The sequence below is a fragment of the Colletotrichum acutatum genome (assembly GCF_030867785.1).
Source record: "Colletotrichum acutatum strain CBS 112980 chromosome Unknown BDZ83scaffold_114, whole genome shotgun sequence".
In the NCBI taxonomy this organism is placed as follows: domain Eukaryota; kingdom Fungi; phylum Ascomycota; class Sordariomycetes; order Glomerellales; family Glomerellaceae; genus Colletotrichum; species Colletotrichum acutatum.
The window spans coordinates 108,862-128,627 of record NW_026849108.1 but is presented as its reverse complement, the minus strand read 5'-3'; the positions used below and the strand labels follow the sequence as shown (position 1 = coordinate 128,627).

General features: G+C 53.1%; 8 protein-coding genes across 8 annotated transcripts; 4 read left to right on the top strand and 4 right to left on the bottom strand.

Annotated features, from left to right (window-relative positions):
* The first annotated feature begins 129 nt into the window (after positions 1-129).
* BDZ83DRAFT_634760 (Alpha/Beta hydrolase protein) lies at positions 130-1,956 on the top strand. The gene is made up of 5 exons (XM_060509127.1): positions 130-277; positions 343-457; positions 546-837; positions 937-1,156; positions 1,240-1,956. The coding sequence occupies exons 1-5, from the start codon at positions 190-192 to the stop codon at positions 1,752-1,754; spliced, it is 1,230 nt and encodes a 409-aa protein (XP_060360638.1). The 5' UTR covers positions 130-189; the 3' UTR covers positions 1,755-1,956.
* A 267-nt stretch (positions 1,957-2,223) lies between these two features.
* On the bottom strand, positions 2,224-4,865 carry BDZ83DRAFT_587324 (glycoside hydrolase superfamily; the record flags this gene model as incomplete). Its single annotated transcript, XM_060506027.1, has 3 exons — positions 2,224-4,623; positions 4,684-4,755; positions 4,809-4,865. The coding sequence occupies 3 exons, from the start codon at positions 4,863-4,865 to the stop codon at positions 2,224-2,226; spliced, it is 2,529 nt and encodes an 842-aa protein (XP_060360637.1).
* Positions 4,866-7,014: 2,149 nt separating this feature from the next.
* Positions 7,015-8,466, top strand: BDZ83DRAFT_679890 (uncharacterized protein; the record flags this gene model as incomplete). The annotated part of the gene is made up of 1 exon (XM_060511192.1): positions 7,015-8,466. Exon 1 carries the CDS (start codon positions 7,087-7,089, stop codon positions 8,464-8,466), a length of 1,380 nt encoding a protein of 459 aa, XP_060360636.1. The 5' UTR covers positions 7,015-7,086.
* A 162-nt stretch (positions 8,467-8,628) lies between these two features.
* Positions 8,629-10,557, bottom strand: BDZ83DRAFT_42325 (uncharacterized protein). The gene is made up of 2 exons (XM_060502992.1): positions 10,349-10,557; positions 8,629-10,226 (listed from the first exon to the last, which is right to left on the bottom strand). The coding sequence occupies exon 2, from the start codon at positions 10,156-10,158 to the stop codon at positions 8,791-8,793; it is 1,368 nt and encodes a 455-aa protein (XP_060360635.1). The 5' UTR covers positions 10,159-10,226; positions 10,349-10,557; the 3' UTR covers positions 8,629-8,790.
* Positions 10,558-11,336: 779 nt separating this feature from the next.
* On the bottom strand, positions 11,337-12,893 carry BDZ83DRAFT_42329 (uncharacterized protein). The gene is made up of 2 exons (XM_060502993.1): positions 12,762-12,893; positions 11,337-12,707 (listed from the first exon to the last, which is right to left on the bottom strand). The coding sequence occupies exon 2, from the start codon at positions 12,705-12,707 to the stop codon at positions 11,565-11,567; it is 1,143 nt and encodes a 380-aa protein (XP_060360634.1). The 5' UTR covers positions 12,762-12,893; the 3' UTR covers positions 11,337-11,564.
* Positions 12,894-13,508: 615 nt separating this feature from the next.
* BDZ83DRAFT_634753 (uncharacterized protein) lies at positions 13,509-14,460 on the bottom strand. Its single transcript, XM_060509126.1, has one exon. The coding sequence runs from the start codon at positions 14,322-14,324 to the stop codon at positions 13,542-13,544; it is 783 nt and encodes a 260-aa protein (XP_060360633.1). The 5' UTR covers positions 14,325-14,460; the 3' UTR covers positions 13,509-13,541.
* An 876-nt stretch (positions 14,461-15,336) lies between these two features.
* Positions 15,337-16,016, top strand: BDZ83DRAFT_634751 (uncharacterized protein). Its single transcript, XM_060509125.1, has one exon. The coding sequence runs from the start codon at positions 15,412-15,414 to the stop codon at positions 15,580-15,582; it is 171 nt and encodes a 56-aa protein (XP_060360632.1). The 5' UTR covers positions 15,337-15,411; the 3' UTR covers positions 15,583-16,016.
* Positions 16,017-17,456: 1,440 nt separating this feature from the next.
* Positions 17,457-18,779, top strand: BDZ83DRAFT_761421 (chaperonin 10-like protein). The gene is made up of 2 exons (XM_060515185.1): positions 17,457-17,784; positions 17,869-18,779. Exons 1-2 carry the CDS (start codon positions 17,608-17,610, stop codon positions 18,472-18,474), a joined length of 783 nt encoding a protein of 260 aa, XP_060360631.1. The 5' UTR covers positions 17,457-17,607; the 3' UTR covers positions 18,475-18,779.
* Positions 18,780-19,766: the final 987 nt, after the last annotated feature.

Here is a 19,766-nt window from a genome sequence, read left to right as displayed (position 1 = left end):
GGTTCGGGGTCGGCTTGGTCGGCCGACATCAGTCCGGTGCCCGACGGCGGCTGTGAGGCCATCGCGGATGCGGGCTCCGGCAAGGGGAGGTGAAGAGTTTTCGGCTGTTAGTAATTTGGTGGTAGGCTCACTCATTCACTAACAGCAGATGCCAAGAAAAATTAGGCGAGAGGGAAGTTGGCTGGGTCTATGGACTCTATGACTCTGGCTGGTGCTTCGGCAGCAGTAGCTACGATGCTCAACGAGATCGAAGACTTTAGCGATTCAGATCTTTTAGGTAAGATTGACAGAGGGCCCATCTTCAGCGGCTGGTGTGATGCTGATTGTGTCTGCTTCGGCCAGGGCTTGTGAGGGAATCGCAGAATAAGAAAGTAAGGGCACAACGTGCAATAAACTTGCGCGACATAGTCTCTAGGGGCCAAGAATCCGTGAAATTACCTGCAGTAGAGTGGACAAGGTGTGTGTTTGCCGAGAAGCGGCGCCTCGAATCTTGCGAGACAATATTGGTGTTTTTTTTGTTCTGACGATCATCTACACCATACCAGCACGGAAGACACTGCCCGTATCATTCAAATTGCTGCCCTCTGTTCAAAAGCCGTCTACGGGAAGGAACCGGGCCAGGTTGTTCCCCAGATCCTGGGATATACCATCAAAGACAGGCATTGGATAGAGCCCACCAGAAACGGCTCGGGAAAGGCCGCTGCTCTGTTTGAGATCGTACCGACTGATCCGTCATCCCGGTGCAAGGCACTAGTCATTGCTATTAGAGGGAGTTCAAGTTCTATCGACTGGCTGGTCAACTTGAATAGCGACCTAGTTGAATGTCCTGACTTGGTGGTGAGTACAGCGAATTACTACCTCAAGCTACCAACCAGGAATTACAACCGCTGGCTTATTGTACGAGCTCGATTTTTGGAACTGACTTCGACTTTCTAGACAATCCCCGAGTCACGTTTGAAACCAACGCCGAAAGTGCATCGCGGGTTCGCCAAATGTGCTAGAACTATCGCTCCAGGTCTGGTGGATCAGATAAAAACTGCCCTAGACGAGAACCAAACGCAGGACCAGGAGATCGAAATTGTTTTCACCGGCCATTCTGCTGGGGGAGCCGTTGCATGCCTCCTGTTCTGCTATGTTCTTACCCGTCAGATTCTAAGTAAGGGCTGAAGCATGAACAGGTCGTGGTTTGACCACGCCCGAAATACTGGAACAGCGTACCAGACTAACAGCATGGCACAGACCTGTCTTCGAGAAAAGTGACGCTCTCTTGCGTAACTTTTGGTTGTCCTCCGTTGTTCAACACCGACATTGACTCTCGCCTCGCCAAACTCTATACCAGTAGCAACTTCCTTCTAGGTAACATGCTCGCCTTCGCCAACGATGGCGATCCGATTTCCCGCATGGATGCAGCGTATGCGACAGAGCTTGCGCGTATCTGGTATCGTGTCGGAGGAAGCAAGTGCCCGCCGGCGAGCGAGTTCCCAGACTTCAAGCCACCCAAGCTACGTTTGAATGGCCTCGGTCAATTGGTTGTTCTCTTCGAGAAGGAACAGGAGGAGGATGAGAACAAGGAAGACGAAGACATTGAAGAAGAAGAGACACTTATGGCATGCCGGCTTAGCCATAGTGACCTCGAACACCAGGCCTGGGCAAACGTTGCGGCGCATCGCATGAACCAACACGTGAAGTGGATGACTTGTATTGGCGACGGATCCTTCAACGGCCGCAGGGACTGGACGGATCACGCCAGGTGAATCATGAACACCCGGCCAAAAAGTCAATGCTAAAAAGATGCTCAGAAACAAAAAGGATTGGAGAGATCAAATGATGAGGTCCTTGCATATTGTCAGGCGGAGAAAACGCGCTGAGATGCCATCTGATGAGATTCCGAAGTTTATTCCACATGTAATATATCCCATTGAGTGCTGCAAGGCGACAATACATACAAGTGCGGAGGGAATAGCAGATGAAACGATATGATTGATTTATTCCTATTATCTCCGCGAATTAAGAATCTCATTTCTAGGTAGATGTGGAGAAAAGCTAGAGATCAATGTACTGTCGCCTTGCAGCACTCGATCGGATAGAAGCCCATAATCATGTCTAAAGTACTCGCCTGACTCAATCCACATGAAATAAAGCGTCGTTTCCATCCTTCCGGATAGACAAGTTCCAGGTCTACGTCAATTAAATTGAACAACTCTTTCGATTCCCTCATTATCACTATCTGTGGTAAGTGGTTCTCTCCAATTTGAGTGATATAGTCTGCAAGGTCTTTGCCGCAGACTCGCCAAGGTAGAAACTGTATTCTCCAGCCTCGAGAACCCACTCCCTCGCCGACTCATCAAATGAAGCAAAATCCTTTGCGGAGATCGCCAACTTGACCGTAGCCTTCTCTCCGGGCTGCAGCCGGACCTTGTCAAACGCCGCGAGCACCTTGACCGGCGTGTCCGCCGACCTCTCCGTCCGCCCGGCGTATATCTGTACCACAGCCCCGCCGGGGACGGCACCCGTGTTGGATACCTCCACCGAGACGTCAAGCTCAGTTCTGGCAGAGTTGCTCTTCATCACTTGGAAGCCTATGTACTCGAAGATTGTGTACGAGAGACCGTATCCAAAGGGGAAGTTCAGGACCTCCTTTGCCACACGGTCGTAGTGCCTGTATCCAACGAATACGCCCTCAGCATACTCGACCTTGAGTACTCCATCACCACCTCTCTTGCCAGGGAAGTTTCCGTGTGCGGGAGCATCCTCAACGCGGGCGGGAAAACTGACGGGTAATTTGCCCTCGGGGTTTACGGCACCGGTGAGCACATCAGCAATGGCATTGCCGCACTCCTGGCCTGGGAACCACGACTGCGCCAGAGCAGACACCTTGTGAAGCCAGGGCATCGCAACAGCCACGCCGGTAGAGTTGACCACGATCGTCTTGCCGCCGCTAGCCTTTGCTACGACGTCGATAAGCCCATCCTGATCGTAGGGCAGGTGGAACGATTCCTGATCGCGGCCTTCTGTCTCCCACTGCGGATCATGTCCGGTGAATACGATAGCAAGGTCTGCTTCGGCAGCCACCCGCGCAGCTTCGCCCTGAAGGTCCGCATCGCGGTCTGATTCCAGACCGAAACCCATTCGCACACCTGTGCGGCCTTCGAGGATCTCAAGACCGATCTTGGTCGGCGGTTTGCTGTGGATCCGGAGTCGGTAGGTTTTGCCTGCCGTGAAGGCATGTTTTGTCTGCGGCTCGTTGGCGGCTTGGAATAGGGCGCCCATAGGATCTGCACAGTTTCCCTTTTGCTCAAAGACGACCTCATCGTCTACGAAGACTTGAGTCGGGCCTATGCCTGAGCAGGCGATGTAGTGCGATCCCGTCTCGGAAGGCGTGAAATCTCCAACGATGTCAAGTGTCTTCCACATTGACTCCTGGGAGCCTAGCGGGGAGTAAGCCGAGTTTGTGTAGCTGTTTAAGACCGAGACGGGCTTGGCATCCTCTTTGCCGAAGTCGTAGAATACCCGGCTGAAGCCAGGTTGTCCGTCCAGACCGACGATCGTGCCGACCCTGCCATCGTGGGTGATGGGCGGGAGAAGACGCTCCTTGTGGGCACCCTTTGCGTATGTGAACTCCACGTCGGAGCCCAGGGCCTCGTGGAAGGCATCCCAGGGCGGGAGTCTGTAGTGTGCATTTACGCTTGCGCTGCCGCCGCCGTGGGCGAGACCATCTTTGGCGTAGCCGATGAGGGCAATCTTCTTGCCTTTTACCTTTTCCTTCGTGAGCGGGAGAATATTGCTGTCGTTCTTGAGGAGGACGATGCCCCGCGCGCCAGCATCCCGGATCAAGGCACGGTGTTCGGGGCGATCAATAGCCTTTTCCACGGTGATGGTCGGGTCTTTAAAGCCGTTGAGCTGTTCCGTCCACTCGAGGATCGTACGTACGCGCTCGTCGATATCGGTCTCGGTTACCTCGCCGTTCTTCACGGCCTCGAGGACAGCCGCGGGCTTGCGTATCCTCGGGGGCCCAGGCATCTCAATATCCATGCCGGCCTTGATTCCCTCTGCTACGGAGTTAGTTCCGCCCCAGTCGCTCATAACCAGACCCTTCCATCCCCACTCCCCTCGAAGCACTTCCTTAAGCAGCCACTCATTCGAATCGCAGTGCTTCCCGTTGATGAGATTGTAAGCAGACATGATTGCCCAAGGCTTTGCCTCCTTCACTGCAATCTCAAACGGCTTGAGGTAGATCTCTCTCAACGCCCGCTCACTAATCGTCTCGTCCACCGTCGTCCTCGCAGTCTCCTGCTCATTGGCGACGAAATGCTTGATTGTCGCGCTCACGCCTAGGCTCTGGCACCCCTGAATCATCTCTGAAGCGAGTTTGCCTGCAAGGAAGGGGTCCTCGCTATAGCTCTCGAAGTTGCGCCCTCCTAGTGGGTGGCGGTGGATGCAGACTGTTGGAGCTAGAAGACAACGCGCTCCCTTTGCTTTGGATTCCTGGGCGAGGGCGGCACCGACGGAGCGGGCTATGCGCCGGTCAAAGGTCGCTGCTATGCTGCAGGCGGCGGGAAAGCATGCTGCTTTTGTACTGCCGTCTATTGCGGCGCCGCGGGTGCCGTTGGGACCATCTGTTGTCTGTAAATCAAGATTTTAGTCTGGGCTCTTCCCATGTCTACTCCCTGGAGCTGAGTTTACCTTGATTGCTGGTACTCCCTTTTCGGGGACATCGCCGGTTTCGACAAAGTTACGGCCAGCGAGGAGGCGAATCTAACAAGGAAGGGTCAGCAATATGATGTTACTGAGGGTACAAGGAACCTCACCTTTTCCTCAAGGGTTAAAGTCTTGAGTATAGCTTCGATATCTGTCTTGTCTGACATTTTGAATAAGAATATCGTCTCAACCAATTGCTCTCGTCCCAGCTTTCTCCTTGACATCAACTAATCATGGTCTGGGGGTTCATTTAATGCCCCGCGACGATGCCCCGCGGATGAATTGGAGGTGGGGGCGCAACGGAGGTCGGAACTCGGAACGGCAAAGGTACACGGATGGGGTCTCCAGAATCCCTCCGCATTTTACGAGCCATGAGGGGATGGCGGATAGCAATGGCGACTTGCAGGCTAAGAAGCTGCTACAGATATCTTCGCCAATAGAGACGTTTAAAGATGCTCAATTGGGACGGGTGGCTTCATCCGCGATGGGCTTTGGATTCTCAGATCGGAAGACGGCCGGGAAACTTGGGTCGGAACATGTCTCCGATCAAGTCCGCTGACCTCAACGGCTATGGCCGTTCTCTGGATACTCCTATTGATCCGAGACCGCGACATCGTCGAGATGTCCCAAATGCGGAGTCAAAAGGGCTTATTGAGCAGGGAAACCGGCTGATCGAACTTGGACTTACCGAGGGACTCGTGAACTGGGCTGGCAGATCGAGAGAGCCATGCTGAGTCACTCAACTGAACCACACATTGAACCCACGTCACCTCGACAGTGTTCAGCCACCAAGCTGCTGTGGCTGCTCGAAATTTGTTGGAACGAGCCACTGACGCCACCAAAGCTTCATTCTGCTAGTGGCGCCCATGCTGACGTGAGAAAGAGGAGTTGATTTTACACTACAGCAGCGCAGAATCAGATCAACCGACTGCTCTGCACGCAGAGCCCAGCCACCTGTGAGAGGCTTGCGGATTCCTGCTTATCAAAAGATCTTGCGGGTCAAACCCATACTCTGGAGTTGCGGCAGGTCCCCAAATGCAGCGTTTCGCTGGCATGTCACGCCCAGAGAGCCCGTTATGCGGTGCCACATGTTCTCAGGCCCATGTCAGGTACAGGTCCACACGGTTGAGGCGGTCAGCGGGAAGTCTAACCAGTGAACCGGGACAAACGGCCTACTGCGACACCGCCTCAGAAGAGCCCCCAAGCCCAGCGACGAAGGTTTTGGAATACATCTTTTAGTGCTCATCCTTATTGAGAGAAAAGGACGGTAACAACATGGAAATCAGCAACCAAGGCGACGCTGGTGAAGTATGCGGAGTTTGAGGATCTAGGTGGGTGTCTAGCGGCGGACATGTCGCGTGGAAAGTTCAGACGGCTGAGCCGCTCGGAGCTGAAGTTGGCCCGCCTCACATTGCTCAGCTGCAAAAGTCACCGAGGGGCAAATTGAAGGTCTTTGGTTCTGTTCGCTTGCCTATTCAGATGCTCTCTCAGTCTTGAAGCAACTTGAGTTGGGCAATATGGCATCACTTGACTACAGCCAAAGACTGGCATGCTGCTTGATGCAGTGCCTGACGCAGGGGAACCTGAAAGAGACTCTCAAGATGGATAAAAGAACTCAAAACAAAGCCTAATGTCCACTTGTCTTTGTTTCGTGCCGGAGCCGCCGCCCGCGTCCTCCGCTCCGCCAGTTCCAGATTTCTCCCAACTGCAATTGGTGCACGTCATCAACTGCGACGGGACGTTCCACCAGAATAGAAGTCGCCCTTTTTTTTGCCCACGCTAAGATCCCCCTCTTGGACTCTCTGCCCGTGTGTTTCTCCCTCTCGCGACGCGGGTCAGGCGGAAGCCTGCGTCCGGTTGACTAATCCTCCCATACCTTGTAGGCGTTGAACAGCTCTGACACAGTTCATAAACCGTACCCTTTGCCTTCTTGTGCTTTGAGTCCTCCTCCTGTGAGACTCCTGAAAATTGTTCAATGCTCTCGACGTAAGCCCACATAAACCGGCAAGCAAGATGGCTTCGACAGACGCCAACCTTGCTTCAATATTGCGGGAGTCCCTCAAAGACCCCAACGTAAGAGGCTTCCATCGTGATGAGGAGGACACGTCCCTGCACACCCTTCCCAACGATGAAGAGTCCGTGACGGCAGCCGAGTCTGACGACGACAACGTCAACACGCTCGAGCCGAGCACATCGTCCAACGGCTACACTTACGGCACCTCTCAGCCGCCGTCAACAGCAGCTCCAAAGGCCACCGATTCCCTCCGGGCACTAGCAAACGGACGTCGGCCGACCATTCTACCAGAGCAGCCAACGCCAGCTGACGATGCTTCACCTCCGCCCCCGCCAACCCGCGCCTTGGCGCCGGACCTCCTCCGCGGCCTGCTGATGATGTTCATGGCAATGGACCACAACGTAGTCGGCCTCAACGCCTGGCCGCACTCCACCGGCGCCAACCACTCAGAATCCGACTCCGCCGTCGTCGAGCGCTGGAACGGCCACTTTGGCTACGCCGTCCGCATGCTCTCGCACCTCTGCGCCCCCGGCTTCACTTTTCTCCTCGGCATGGGCGTCGCGTATTTCGGCCGCTCCCGCCTCAAGATGGGCTGGTCGTCTGCCCGGATGGCAAAGCACTTTGCAATGCGCGCCGTCATTCTGACGGCCGTCTCGACGGTCATGGGGTTCGTGCTGACGCAGGGCCAGCTGTGGTTTCTTAACATGGTCCTCGTGGCGCTGGCGGTGGATTACCTCCTCGTCGGCCTCTTGTGGCTCGCTATCAACGAGACGGAGCCGTTGTTGGCTAACGTGCTCGATCGTTTCTTTGCAGGTACCGGTTATGGAGGTGGTCGTCGTCGCGGCGACGGAAGTGAGAGGACGCCTCTTCTCGTTCATACGGGCCACGATAACCCGCCCAAGTCCAAGGCTTCCGCTCGCGCCCAACAGATTTCATGGCACATCCACAACGCCGTGCTCCTTGTTCTCGGATTCGTCACGATTTGCTGGAACCACTGGGTGTCGCCGACCCACGGAACCTGCGCCGCCGCCTCGTCTTCCCCCGTGACCGGCACGGCAGCAAACGACTTTTGGCGCTTCTGGTTCTTTGAAGTCAACCGCCCGCGCGTCATGTCCGGCTTCCCGCCTCTGGCGTGGCTCTCCTTTGCCATCCTGGGCCTCCTCTATGCGCGCATCATCCTTGCTCGTCCCTTGTCGCCCACGAAGCTGGCATGCGGCAACGTCGCCGCGGGCCTCGTCTTCAGCGTTCTCTTCGTCCTCACGCGTGTACTCCGCATCGGGAACCTGTCTGAAGGATGTCTCCGGACCCCGGATCAGGCGGCGAGCCCAGATGCGAACCCGTACCTCGTTTCCGTGGCGTCCTTCTTTTACGTCGTGAAGTACCCGCCAGACTTTGCCTTCTTCGCATACACTCTCGCGGCGACGTTCTTCCTGCTCGCCATCTTCGGTTCGGTACCTCCGCGGGTTGCGACAAAGTGGCTCGGCGTTCTTCTCGTATTTGGCACGTCGGCTCTCTTCTTCTACCTCACGCACCTCGTCATTCTGTTCAGCTTGTGCATGCTGCTCGTTGGGCTCTTTGGGCGCGAGAACGGCCTGCCTCCTCCAATGGACGGTAGGCCTGCGGTCGGAGTCAGTAACATTTGGGTTTGGTGGGCGAATTGGCTGGTTGTTATGGCGATTATGTACCCGCTGTGTAGATGGTACGGCGCTTTCAAGAAGACGAGAAGTGCGGATTCGGTGTGGAGGTTCTTTTAGAGTTGACGGTCCGCTATGTCGTGATGGGTAGCTCCGATGGCGACATTTTTTGGTCATCTAATCAGATGGCTCTCACTCATTTTCTCAACAAATATCACCACATTTTTCATGACTGGGCTTTTGGCCAACCAACATATGCAACTAGAAAACATCGAGTACAACCGATTTCATGGAGTACAGAGATTGACAAAAGAAACGCTATGAATTGAGACTATTCAATCTGAGGGGTATGGACGAGGAGGGCATCGGCCCCCTCCTCAAGGCCTTCACAATTTCAACACAACCGCCACACCATTCCACCATGGCCAGATCGATGGAAACACCTCACTTCCATCTCGGTTGAGCACCCGGTTGAGGGTACGGCTGCGCCCTCACCGACCTCCTTCTCGTAGCCCTCTGAGGCCGTGTTGCCGCCGGTGTTTCCGTTGCCGCTACCGTAGGCGCTGCCGGGGTCTTCCCAGTCCGAGCCCGTGTCCTCGCAGCCGGCCGGCCGGCGGCGGCACCATCTGAGCTAGGAGCGGTAGTAGTTCCCGTCTTTCCCATCACGACCGCAGATGTCGTTCTCGGCTCCCTCTTGACCCTCTTTGTCGCTGTTGTCGTAGCCGTTGTCGGCCGCGTCGGTTCCGAGCGAGTCTGGCTTTCCACCCTTCGAGCAGTCCGCAGGTTGCGTCCTTTTACCGGGCTTGGCGGCACAGTTTGTGGGGCTTGCGGTGCAGGCGCGGTCGCCGTCGTCGCAGCTCTGCCAGTCTTTGCCCTTGTCCTCAGTGCCGGCGTTCTCTTGGATACGCCCGTCTTGTGGGCGGAGGAAGTGGGAGCAGACGTCGGCGCCGGAGCCAACACCAATGGCTCAGAAGATTCCTCCGTCGTCTCCGCGGAATCGGTCGGCTCCGATTCAAGGTACTCCGTCTCCATGGTAGGATCCTCCTCCGGTGGAAGCTGGTCCGTCAGCCTCCGTGCTGCAGTCCACGCTTGGACCCTTTTCCGGCGTGCCGTCTCTTCATCTTCTTCGTCGTCAACTGCGTCGACATCTACATCAACATCGACGTCGACGTTGACGCTCTCCCCAGCTAACCTCTCTGCAACCCTCAGCTTAGTCCACGACGACTTCATAATCTGCCGCTGCGCCTCAGACTGCCGCAACCACTTGCAAAACCGCTCATTCGACCTCTTCCACCTCCGGTCTTCCTTCTCTCTTGCTTCCTCCTCCGCATCGTCGTCCTCTTCCATAGGCACAGTCATCGGCAAGGGCGGCGCCTCTTCTACGTGAATACTCGGCGACTGCTTCCGCAAATGCTCCCGATCCTCCAACGCGGTCACCGCCCTTCCGGCCTCAAAGTACCGCCCGGCAGCCGAGATGGCCATCTCCTCCGCCGCCTCGAGGTTCGACCGTGCGAGCAGGCACACGTCGCCGTGAGTGCCGAGGTCACGCCGCACGCGCTCCCGCCGGTCCTCGGCGGCCGCCAGCGCTGCGCGCAGTGCGTCAATGGCCTCGTTGGCGTCCTCGAGCTCCTGCATTTGCCGCTTCATGAGCGAGAGCGACGTCTCGCAGATGTCGCGGGCCCGGGCCAGGGCGGCGTCGGCCTGGAGCTTGTCGCGCTCGGCGTCATCCCGTTCCGTGATGGCGCATCGGGCGTCCGCAAAGTCAATGTGCTTGCCGCTGTGGCCGCAGTTCCGGCAGACATCCGGGTCCATCTGGATGGACTACCACTGCTTCAGAGGGGAAATGTACACTCTTTTCCGAGGTTACGGATACGTTCGCACTTGACTCAACCCCATGTCAGCTCACTCAGCCTTACTCATCGGGGTCGCAAATGAAGGCATTTCCAAGTAACATGCCCCATGGGCAGATTCCCGCTGCAATCAAGCACGGGGTCTGTCTCACCTTCTGGTGGTTCGAAGATCTTGTTTCCCGCCGGTGGGGGTGTCAAAAGGAGGCTGTAGATGATGTAGGTAGGGGTCTAAAGGTGGACATTCGAACAGGAAAGGGTCCTGAGGTGAACGGGAACGAAGGAAAAGAAACCACCTCTCTCTCACAGCTTAATTGGAAGCACCTGGGTGGCGGGGGGTCACGATCCTCTTCATCATTGCAGAGGACCCCGTTTTACTCCAGGTCCCAGGGGAATGTATGTGGATCTTTTGGAAGAGTTAGCGATATTGAGTCGACTCCATTTGTGCCCAGGTGAACGGCCCAAGGTTCGCATGAGGATACGTATGGGTTCTCGTATGCAGACACGTAATGCGTCATTGGGTGTTGGATAAAGAGTCAAGAGTCAGTTGTGCCGTCAGATGCAGGTCTGACAGCTCCTCGAACCTTGGTTTATGCTGAAGATCGTTCACAAACATGTCACACGATGGCATCATGCCTGTGCTCAGTGCTGAGAAACTCTCGAGCAAACTCTCAAACCCCAAGAGACTATTCGTTTCCAACAGCCTGGTGCTGGTACCCATGCCTGCCGGCAGGAAGAGCAAGAAAACCCTGGCTGCAGAAGCTTTCTGCAAGTTTCCACACCATTGCATGGCTTTGATGCCGATTCGCTCATCCTTTCTCTGGTCTCATCAATGAGAAATCCAAGTTTCGGGGGAGTGGTTCGTTTCCAGCCGTTGCTCAGCCAAAGAAAAGGAGAATGGGGGCATGGAGCCATGGACGGATATGTTCTTCATAAAAAAAAGCAAAAGGACATGGGTTGAAGAAAAAACTGACTTTGAACGTTGGATTTTCTATGTGCAGTTCTCCACCGAAATTGCTACCAAATAGGGGAAAGTGGCTCAGGTGGCACACGGATACGGCGGGATTTTCATGACTCTCACTTTCGGTTACATTGTGACCCCCTGGTAAGGAGCTCCAGTTTCTGGATGGAACCGCCCCTCTGAGGGTCTCTTGAGCGTCAGGGGTTGGAGAAGGAGGAGATGAGGCGATCCCCAAGTTCCCAACCGTTTCTGTCAATCCAATGTCCCGGAGCGAGCTTGGTCTTTGTTTCATAAAGTTGTTCATAGCTATAATACAAGCGTCATAAGTGTACAAACTATCCATTCTAGAACCCTTCCACGCAGGCATCCCGAGGTTCCGGGGATCTCACGGTCTCAATCCGCGTCTCACTCTAGTACGGCCTGACCCGCCGCTTCTGCCGAGTAGCACCCGTAGTTCGTCGGGCCCGGCCCGTTGCCGCGGTAGCACCAGCACCTTCGGACTTCTCGATGTTTCTGAATGCGCGGCCCAGCGCCTCTTCTATCGAATCATCGGACGCCGGATGAGAGCTGTCCTCGCGCTTCACGCTGCCTCGTGTCGCCCTTTCATTGGTATGCCCCCACAGCAGTCTGCGGGGACTCGACATCGTCTCGGGTGGTGAAGACATGGGCGGTGAAGACGCGGGCGTAGGACACCTAACAAATTCCTCCTCTTCATCTTCTATCTTGATCGAGTGAACAGGCGTGGAGGATGCCACTTGAGTGGGAGTCTGACCCCAACTGTCTTCTTCGTCCTGTGCCATGGCACGACGCGTACAACTTGGAGGGAGGCCGAGGGATGGTGAATTTATACAATCGCGGAGGAAGTCGATTTTGGGGTCGCGGATTTTCTGTTCTCGACGATATTTCCAGTCATCCAGAAAGTACTGGTATCGCTGCTCTTCATCCTCTCCGAGCTCTTCAGGATCGGCAAACTCTTCCTGCTGCCACCACCTCGCCCTTTCCGACGCTTGTGCTGCAGCGCTTCCTGGCGCTTCCAATCTCGTGTCTCGGCTGGTCGGTCGAGTCGTCAGGTACGTCTCAATCGCTAGTTCCTGACGAACCTCTGCCACGTTCAACAAGTCGCACATTGCCATCCTCTGTCTATACAGTGACGCCAGCATCTGTTCCCGGTTGATGCGCGTCAGCAAAACGCTGTCGCGGGTTGCCTGCGCCTTGCGCAAGGCCCTTCGCAGAGGGCCGAGGACTGCTTGCGAAATTGCTATCTCCTCCGCCTTCGTGATGGCATCTTCCATCTCACGCACGGCAGCATCTGCCAGTTGGCATTCCCCGTCAAATTCATCGATCACGTATTCTGCATTTTTGATAATACGCTCCAGACGTTCCCAAGCACGATCGGTCATGACCCGCGCGGCGACGGAGGATTCAAGTTCCATCATTGCGCAGTTTCTGTGCTTGATGGTGGTGTGATTGCCACTTTTTCCACAACCTCTGCATGGTGTCGGGTCCCATTCTGCAAATCCACCGACGTATTCTGACTTCCACAGGGGTTGCATCTGGCAGGCGTGAGCACACTGTGTTTTGTTTAACACGGGAGCGGATCCTCTCACCTTAAGTGGTCTTATCACGGTAGTCCTTACTTTATTGATCTTTGCGTAGTCCTGACGAATGGAGTAACCCGATTTCAAATGAGATTTTTGCTCTACTGAGTGTACACTTCAAATACCAGGCTGAGTATTTATTACGAAAGTGTGCTGGACAAAAAAAGCAGTGTAAGTGAAAGCGCGTGGATGCGGGGGTTTAAAGGCCTGGTGCTCGCAGACGCGGACGCGTCAGGGAACGACGCGTTTTACTGCGTTATTGCACGGATCCCCTTACCAGAGTTTCACAGGGGGGCACACTTGATCGCTGGCACTGGCTCAAACTCAGACATTGAAAGCCACATTTCTGTAGTAGGTAGACAGGTCTGAAAGAGTAAAGAGTGTAAGACAATTCGCAGGTTCTACGCGTTATCATGGGTAAGATGGCGCGTGTATCCTACAGTCCTTCCATCGGGGGACTCAACTCCTCCATGATGCCCGGAAGTGTTTGGTAGGGTGCTAACCCAGAGGACCGGGCACCGTTACCTAGCGCGCACCGTATCAGCGGGAATTGCCTTCCTTCATACACTGCCTTCGTCTCAATGTTCTCGCTGTTGCCGAGGGTTAGTGTTCATCAAATGGCGGAAAAGCGCCAGTGGTAGCGGACTCTAGCGCATGACTGAACAAACAGCCTCGCATTCGGCGAGGTAATATCACAGGCGGCTTGATAAACAGGATCCAAATGTCAGGCTAGTATTAGATGTGTATGTGCCATAATCCACGAGAGGCTCAGCTACTCCAGAGCAAATGTCAACATCGAGAATCATACGGTCGATACCGATGCCGTTGACCGCACGACTTTCTTCTCCGCTGTCCCCTCGCCGATGACAATGTCTGGTTACTACATGTATCGTTGGCACCAACTCCCCGATCAAGTTCAGACTGCGCGTCTAAGGTGGCAAAGACCCAGCTCGCGACGGCCTGATCCTTTGTCGTCCCTTCTCTCACCATGCGAGCCCATTCACCCCCACTCGGCTGATTGACGTCGCTTGAGAAGTAAGTGTGCGGAATACTGCAAACCTGCCGCCGGGGTCTGATGTTCTCTTTGTCTTCCTGAGACTGGTCGTAATCCTCCAGGCTGTTATTCGTATTATGTCTGGGGTTGAGGGCATGCATCCTTCTCATGGCTTCATGCAACTGATCAACCAAATGACCAGACTTATTGATCGTGTCTCGATGGCCGTCGAAGTTTTTTGTAAAGTCTGCCCAGCGGGTATTGTGTTCTTCACGTGTTTTTATACGGCGACTCCGCGCTTCCTCCAGTGCGGCTTCAAGAGATTTGATGTAGGCGTCCTCGCGAGCCAGCGTCTCGTGCAGACGGTTCTCGTCCTGCTTGAAAGCCCGCACTTGATTGTTGATATCTTCTCTTTCAGCTATTGCCACCTCGCAGTCCGCCGTGAGGGTCAGCACCTCCTCGCGGCTGGCGCATCGTTGATCTCTGATGGAGAGACACGGTTCGGGGTAGACGCTGCCGCAACCGCAGCAAGTCACTCGACTCCAGTGGGCTTTAATGCTCTCTATTAGACCACTCATTTTGGACAGCTTTGAAAAGTGTCTTGCGAGATGTCGGTGAATAACTTGTCAAGTATTGATGTATTTAATTCAAGGTATAGTCGTCTTGCAGCGCGTTCAGCATCCGAGATGACTTGTTCAAGGTTCGAAATAATAGTGCTTAGGAGGGGTGAGATGGTCGCGTTCATGCCACTTAGCAAGACGCGATCAAGCTACCAACGCGTTGCGGGGCACCGAGAGCTCGGGCATGGCGTGGCACATCATCACTCCCAGGGCCATTCCGTTAGTGCTTAGTTGACAGACACTTTGCTTAACTCCTTTACGGGTATTTGTAGTCATAAGGCCCTTCACGATATGAACTTAGTTTATTCAAAGTCCTATTGAAGGCTTTTCGATTCTCTTAATCGGTTTCGCGATTGAACGTGCAACCGAGAGAGCAGATATGGGCGTTCGGAGCTTCTCATCACGCCAAGTCCTAACATCCAAGCTGCAAGTGATATTACGGCAATATTGCCGTGTCAAAGGTATTCACACAACAATTCGCAGTGAATGAGTACTTAATTCATGCTGAAGTTTCTTTCAGTTCCTTACAGTTATCTGAACATGAGCTCAATATTCTTTACGCGTACGACTTTAGAGTCTGTTGAAACTCCCAAGCACCGCTAATCAAATGGTGCGCAAAGGTCTCTGCGCGGGCCCACTAACGTCCCCAAGGCTCCTCACGTCGCCAAAGCGACAATACGATTCAACTCTAAGGCATCCAGCTCTTCAGTAAGAGCCCAGTGGTGGATTTCCCGCGGCATCCTTGCAGGGAGTTGATGGCATTAGAAATAGTTTCATGTTCCTACATGTAGAAAAGAGATTTCTCACGTCTTGAAGGTCCGTGTGGACATGGCAGTGTGCGAGGTCCCGGCCCTTCATCAAGGTCCTACCGGTGGTGAACCTTAACGTGACATCCCATCTTAAAAAGACCGAAGGCCCCATGATGAGCATAATGCACTCCATGTTCACCATATCCGCGTCCCGGCAACATCCTGTCTCTTTCCGTCAATCCTCGCCCGAACTACTACTGGGGGCTTACATTCAGCTCAAAACCCCCATTCGATTGATGCACTTGCAGCTTCTCAAAACGGTGTTTGTTTCTTCGTTCCCAGCACGGCTCCCTTACCACCAGGCCTCACTGCATCCACACGTTTATCCTGCATCTACATCCGATAATATCGCGTTCTCCTCCATTCGTAATCTCCATTTGTACTGGATCAATTTTGGGAGTTTCTGATCACCGAACTGCCTTCCTGGGTTTTCAGTAATTTCAATCCATTGCCTCCATACCGCCAAACGTCAACACAGAATGGCGATTTAGTTGCACCCTATCGAAAGGCCAGCAAAGCCTGCAGATCAGGCGATATATACCCCGGTAATGATCAAAATTCCAAAGAAAAGCACGTCAAAATCAATGCGAAATGATGTCCAATATATCAGGTTCCACTCCAGATACAGCTGCTAGTAATGGAACGTTTGGATCCCGTTGACATATTCTGTCTACGACAAAGCTGCTCCATGTTCTTCTCGGCATTGCATATGCTTGTTTCTCTAGCCTTCAAAAGCCAGTAGAGCTACCTGAAAGTCATTCAGCATTCGAATACGAATTCAGTCGACCATTTCACGTCGCTTCCGAATATCAGTAGTCGGTCAATCATTTGCGACATCGGCAAAAGAAACTCAAGGGCGGGGGGGGGGGGGTCACAAAGCGGACTCATGCCAATTTTCAAAATGGATCTGAATGATCTCTCTGCTAAAGACAAACGAGAGATCGCACACAGGCTAGAACCGAATGCCGTTTGCGAAGTTTGCTTGAAGAGTCAATCTACTCCTACCAACCTGGTTTGTCCCAAAGCTAACTATTATCCGGAAAAGAGGCACGTGTTTTGCACCAATTGCGAAAGAAATCACAACAAAACTCTGTTCCTTGAGAATCAGCCTGTTAAAGATCGCCCGATATGTATGGGGTGGGAGGAAAAGGTCCAAATATGCCCTCATCAATAGGTGTCCCTGCATGAGATATTCAGTTGGATGGAGAGTGCATCCGCTCAGAAGGGTGCAAAGAGCCTAAGCATATCCTGTCAGGTTTGTCAAATGCTCTTTCAGTCAAAAGGACGGGAACACTTTCCAGCGCTATCTATCTCCAGCAACCATTTCTTGCGTTTACACTGGACTATGATGGTATGTGACATACCAAGCGGACAGCTCGTTACAAAAAACCTCATTCGGCAGGGTCTAGTTGCCATAGAGGATCGATTTGGCAGCGAATACCATTGTCCGCAGCTTACCTTCAGTTCCAACCAATTCATGTCGTCTTTCGACTGGGAGCGTTGCGTCTGTTTCAGGGAGGCAAGCATAGAAAAGCCGGAATGCTATCAGAGCAAAATTCGGCGTCACGAACATTTGCAGTGTTGCGCTTGTAACAGCTCGGAACACATCGATGCAACAGGTAGTTTCATGATGCTCAGTTTCTTTGGCAAAAGAGGCTACTCTCAGGTCTATTGTAGTCTCTGCTATGCAACGTATCAGTGGGGGGTTTGATTCCAATCGTATCACGCTTACAAGAGATCGGTCATTTGTGGAGATTAGTTTGCATCATCTAAGTACCAACGCGAGACAACTTAGCATCAGAGGGAGATTAGAAATGTCGAAGTTGGTCCGCTGCCTCGACCCAACTCCATACCATGGCAACAAACATATGCAACAGCACAAAGGTTGCATCGATAAGGCTTGTTCGAACTCTCAGAATCGCGGTGAGTGTTTATCAGCAGAAGTATGGGTAAAGAAGATTATGGAGACAAATGATAGTTTTCGTGGTGTAGGTTAAGTAGTTAGTTTAGACCATGATTGGGCGTCATGGAGTAACAATGATTTGATAGTGGCCTGTGAGCCTGCCTTAATTACACCACATCAAGGGTTTGCTCTCAAATACACGGCCGGACGGATCAGGGGCTTTGTGTGGTTTTAGACACACAAAGTGGTGTCGAAAAATGGGCACACCCCTAGAACGACCATGGAGTACGTAAGTGTCAACGAATGGAGATTTCTTCAGACGGCGTAACTTCTAGATCAAGCGATGATACTCTCCTCTTATGCACAAGTGGTCAGTTACCCAAGTTTGTACTATTTTTCCTCTTCAACGAAACAAGAAGATACCTCATCGTCAATTCCTTGACTACATTCGGGTCCCGTGCCCGCCATATAGGATCACTCAACACCCACTACGTGTAGTCTCGGCACCTCGTTCACATTCTTAGCCGCTATGTCGACTCTCAACTACAAATTCGAAGGCTGGATTGGCCTCGACAAGTCAGCAACAGAGGGGAAAATGATTTGGCAGGAGTTTGAACCCAAGGAATGGGAGGACACAGATATTGACATCAAAGTCACCCATAGCGGCGTCTGCGGGACAGACCTGCACACGTTGCGCAGTGGCTGGGTATGTACACCTAATTTCAATTCGCTGCCAGTTTTGCTTCATACTTGCCTGTCTATTATGCTGATAAACCATGAGAATTGATAGTACTCTGCTCCATACCCGATCTGCGTCGGTCACGAAATCGTCGGCATCGCCATCCGCGTCGGGACGAAAGCTATTGGAGACATCAAAGCGGGGGATCGCGTCGGTGTTGGCGCCCAAGCAAACGCCTGCCTCGGCCGTTTCGGCCCTTGTAAGGCCTGCGACGGCGGCAAGGAGTCGTACTGCAAGAAACCCGTGCATACGTACGGCGCCTTCCAGTACAACGGTGGCAAAGCGACGGGCGGGTATGCGACTCACCACCGCTGTCCTTCCCATTTTGTATTCAAGATTGATGACCGGTTCGACTCGGTGTCGGTTGCGCCCACGCTTTGCGGGGGCATCACTGTGTACTCGCCGCTGAAATTGAACGGGTGTGGGCCGGGGAAGACTGTGGGTGTTATTGGAGTTGGAGGTCTGGGCCATTGCAGTATTCTATTTGCAAAGCTCTCGAGGCGGATAGACTTGTGGGTACATCTAGGAGTGAGTCGAAACGAGATGAAGTTCTCAGAATGGGTGCGGACGATTATATCGCAAGGGGTGAGCGATTGGACTGGGTGTCTGAGTATACTGGTGCCTTTGACATCATCATCAACACCATTGCACGGGTAAGATCCCTTTCAACCATTATCTCAGCTTGGTGAGTCTAGATGGCACATCTATCCAAGTTGGGTTGCCGGAAGACGGGTCGTTCGAGGTTAACGCCTCCATGCTCGTGTCGCGGCGGATAAAAATCACGGGGTCAAATACGGGGTCTCGATAAGAGATTCGCGAGATGTTGAACTCGGCTGCTGATAAAGAAATCAATCTTTGGGTTCAGGAGAGGCCCATGGCGGAAGCAAACCAAGGACTTGTGGATTTCGAAGCTGGAAAGGCGCGATATCGTTACGTTCTGACGCTGTAACCTAGCATGATCCTGAGAATTTGCGCAGTGGAACGAAAGGGGTGATTGTTTCTTCTGGATGTTGAATCACTCTGGTGGGACGCATTCCTTCTCACGCCTCATAGAAATTTGGGTGTCAAAGTAAGAGAGTGGGAATCACACAGCTAAGTAGCCGCCTTCTTATAGCCACTGTGATTGTTCTAGCTGTCGCACCACGCTTCCTATAGCGAGTTCTGCAAGGAATTACAGGCAGTAGGAAGAATAGCAGCAGCAGCAGCAGTTGTTACAGTAGCAAGAGGAAAAATAAAACAGGCAGAAATAGAGCCGATACGTTGAGCGGCATACTATCGTTGTGTCATCGATCTACCTAAAGTACTGAGCAGGCAAGCCGACTTCATGGCCCTTCAGGAAATGGTTGAGAAAAAGACTGCGGGTGCTAACAAAGCATGCCCCTACGATGAAATACAAAAGTTCAGCTTTCAGAGCTAGGACCGTTGTCCCCGGCCAGATGATGATAAGATTTCATGAAGAACCACAACCAGAACTCTAGTGCCCCAGCACCTTAGCATACACCTGGCCGTGGTTGCAGCCGCAATCTAGGGGGCTTCCAGTGACACTTTAATATGTAGAGACTTCTTGCTCTTCAAGGCTCATGGCTGTTTCTAGGAAGATATTCAATGATAGTAACTAGATTTTAGTATTTCATTAGGGGGCACGACAACATATGTAGAATGGGGAAGCGCACCAAGCAACAAGTCGAAATTTCGCCATGAGATCGACGCGTTTGTTACAATGGAACTGTCAGCGGAGGAGTCCTAATTCTCCGGATGACAGTCAATTGCAAAATGATTGGACATGTTGGGGTCCTTCAACAGGAAGCAGTCACGTGTAGCACGCCATCGACTCCGACGATGGTGAATCAATTGCGCGAGTTGCAAGCAAGCTGACGCGACACACTAGACACCCACACAGTTGCATCAGCCCCAGTTATTACTTGTTCCTTGTCTTTTACACGCAGCGA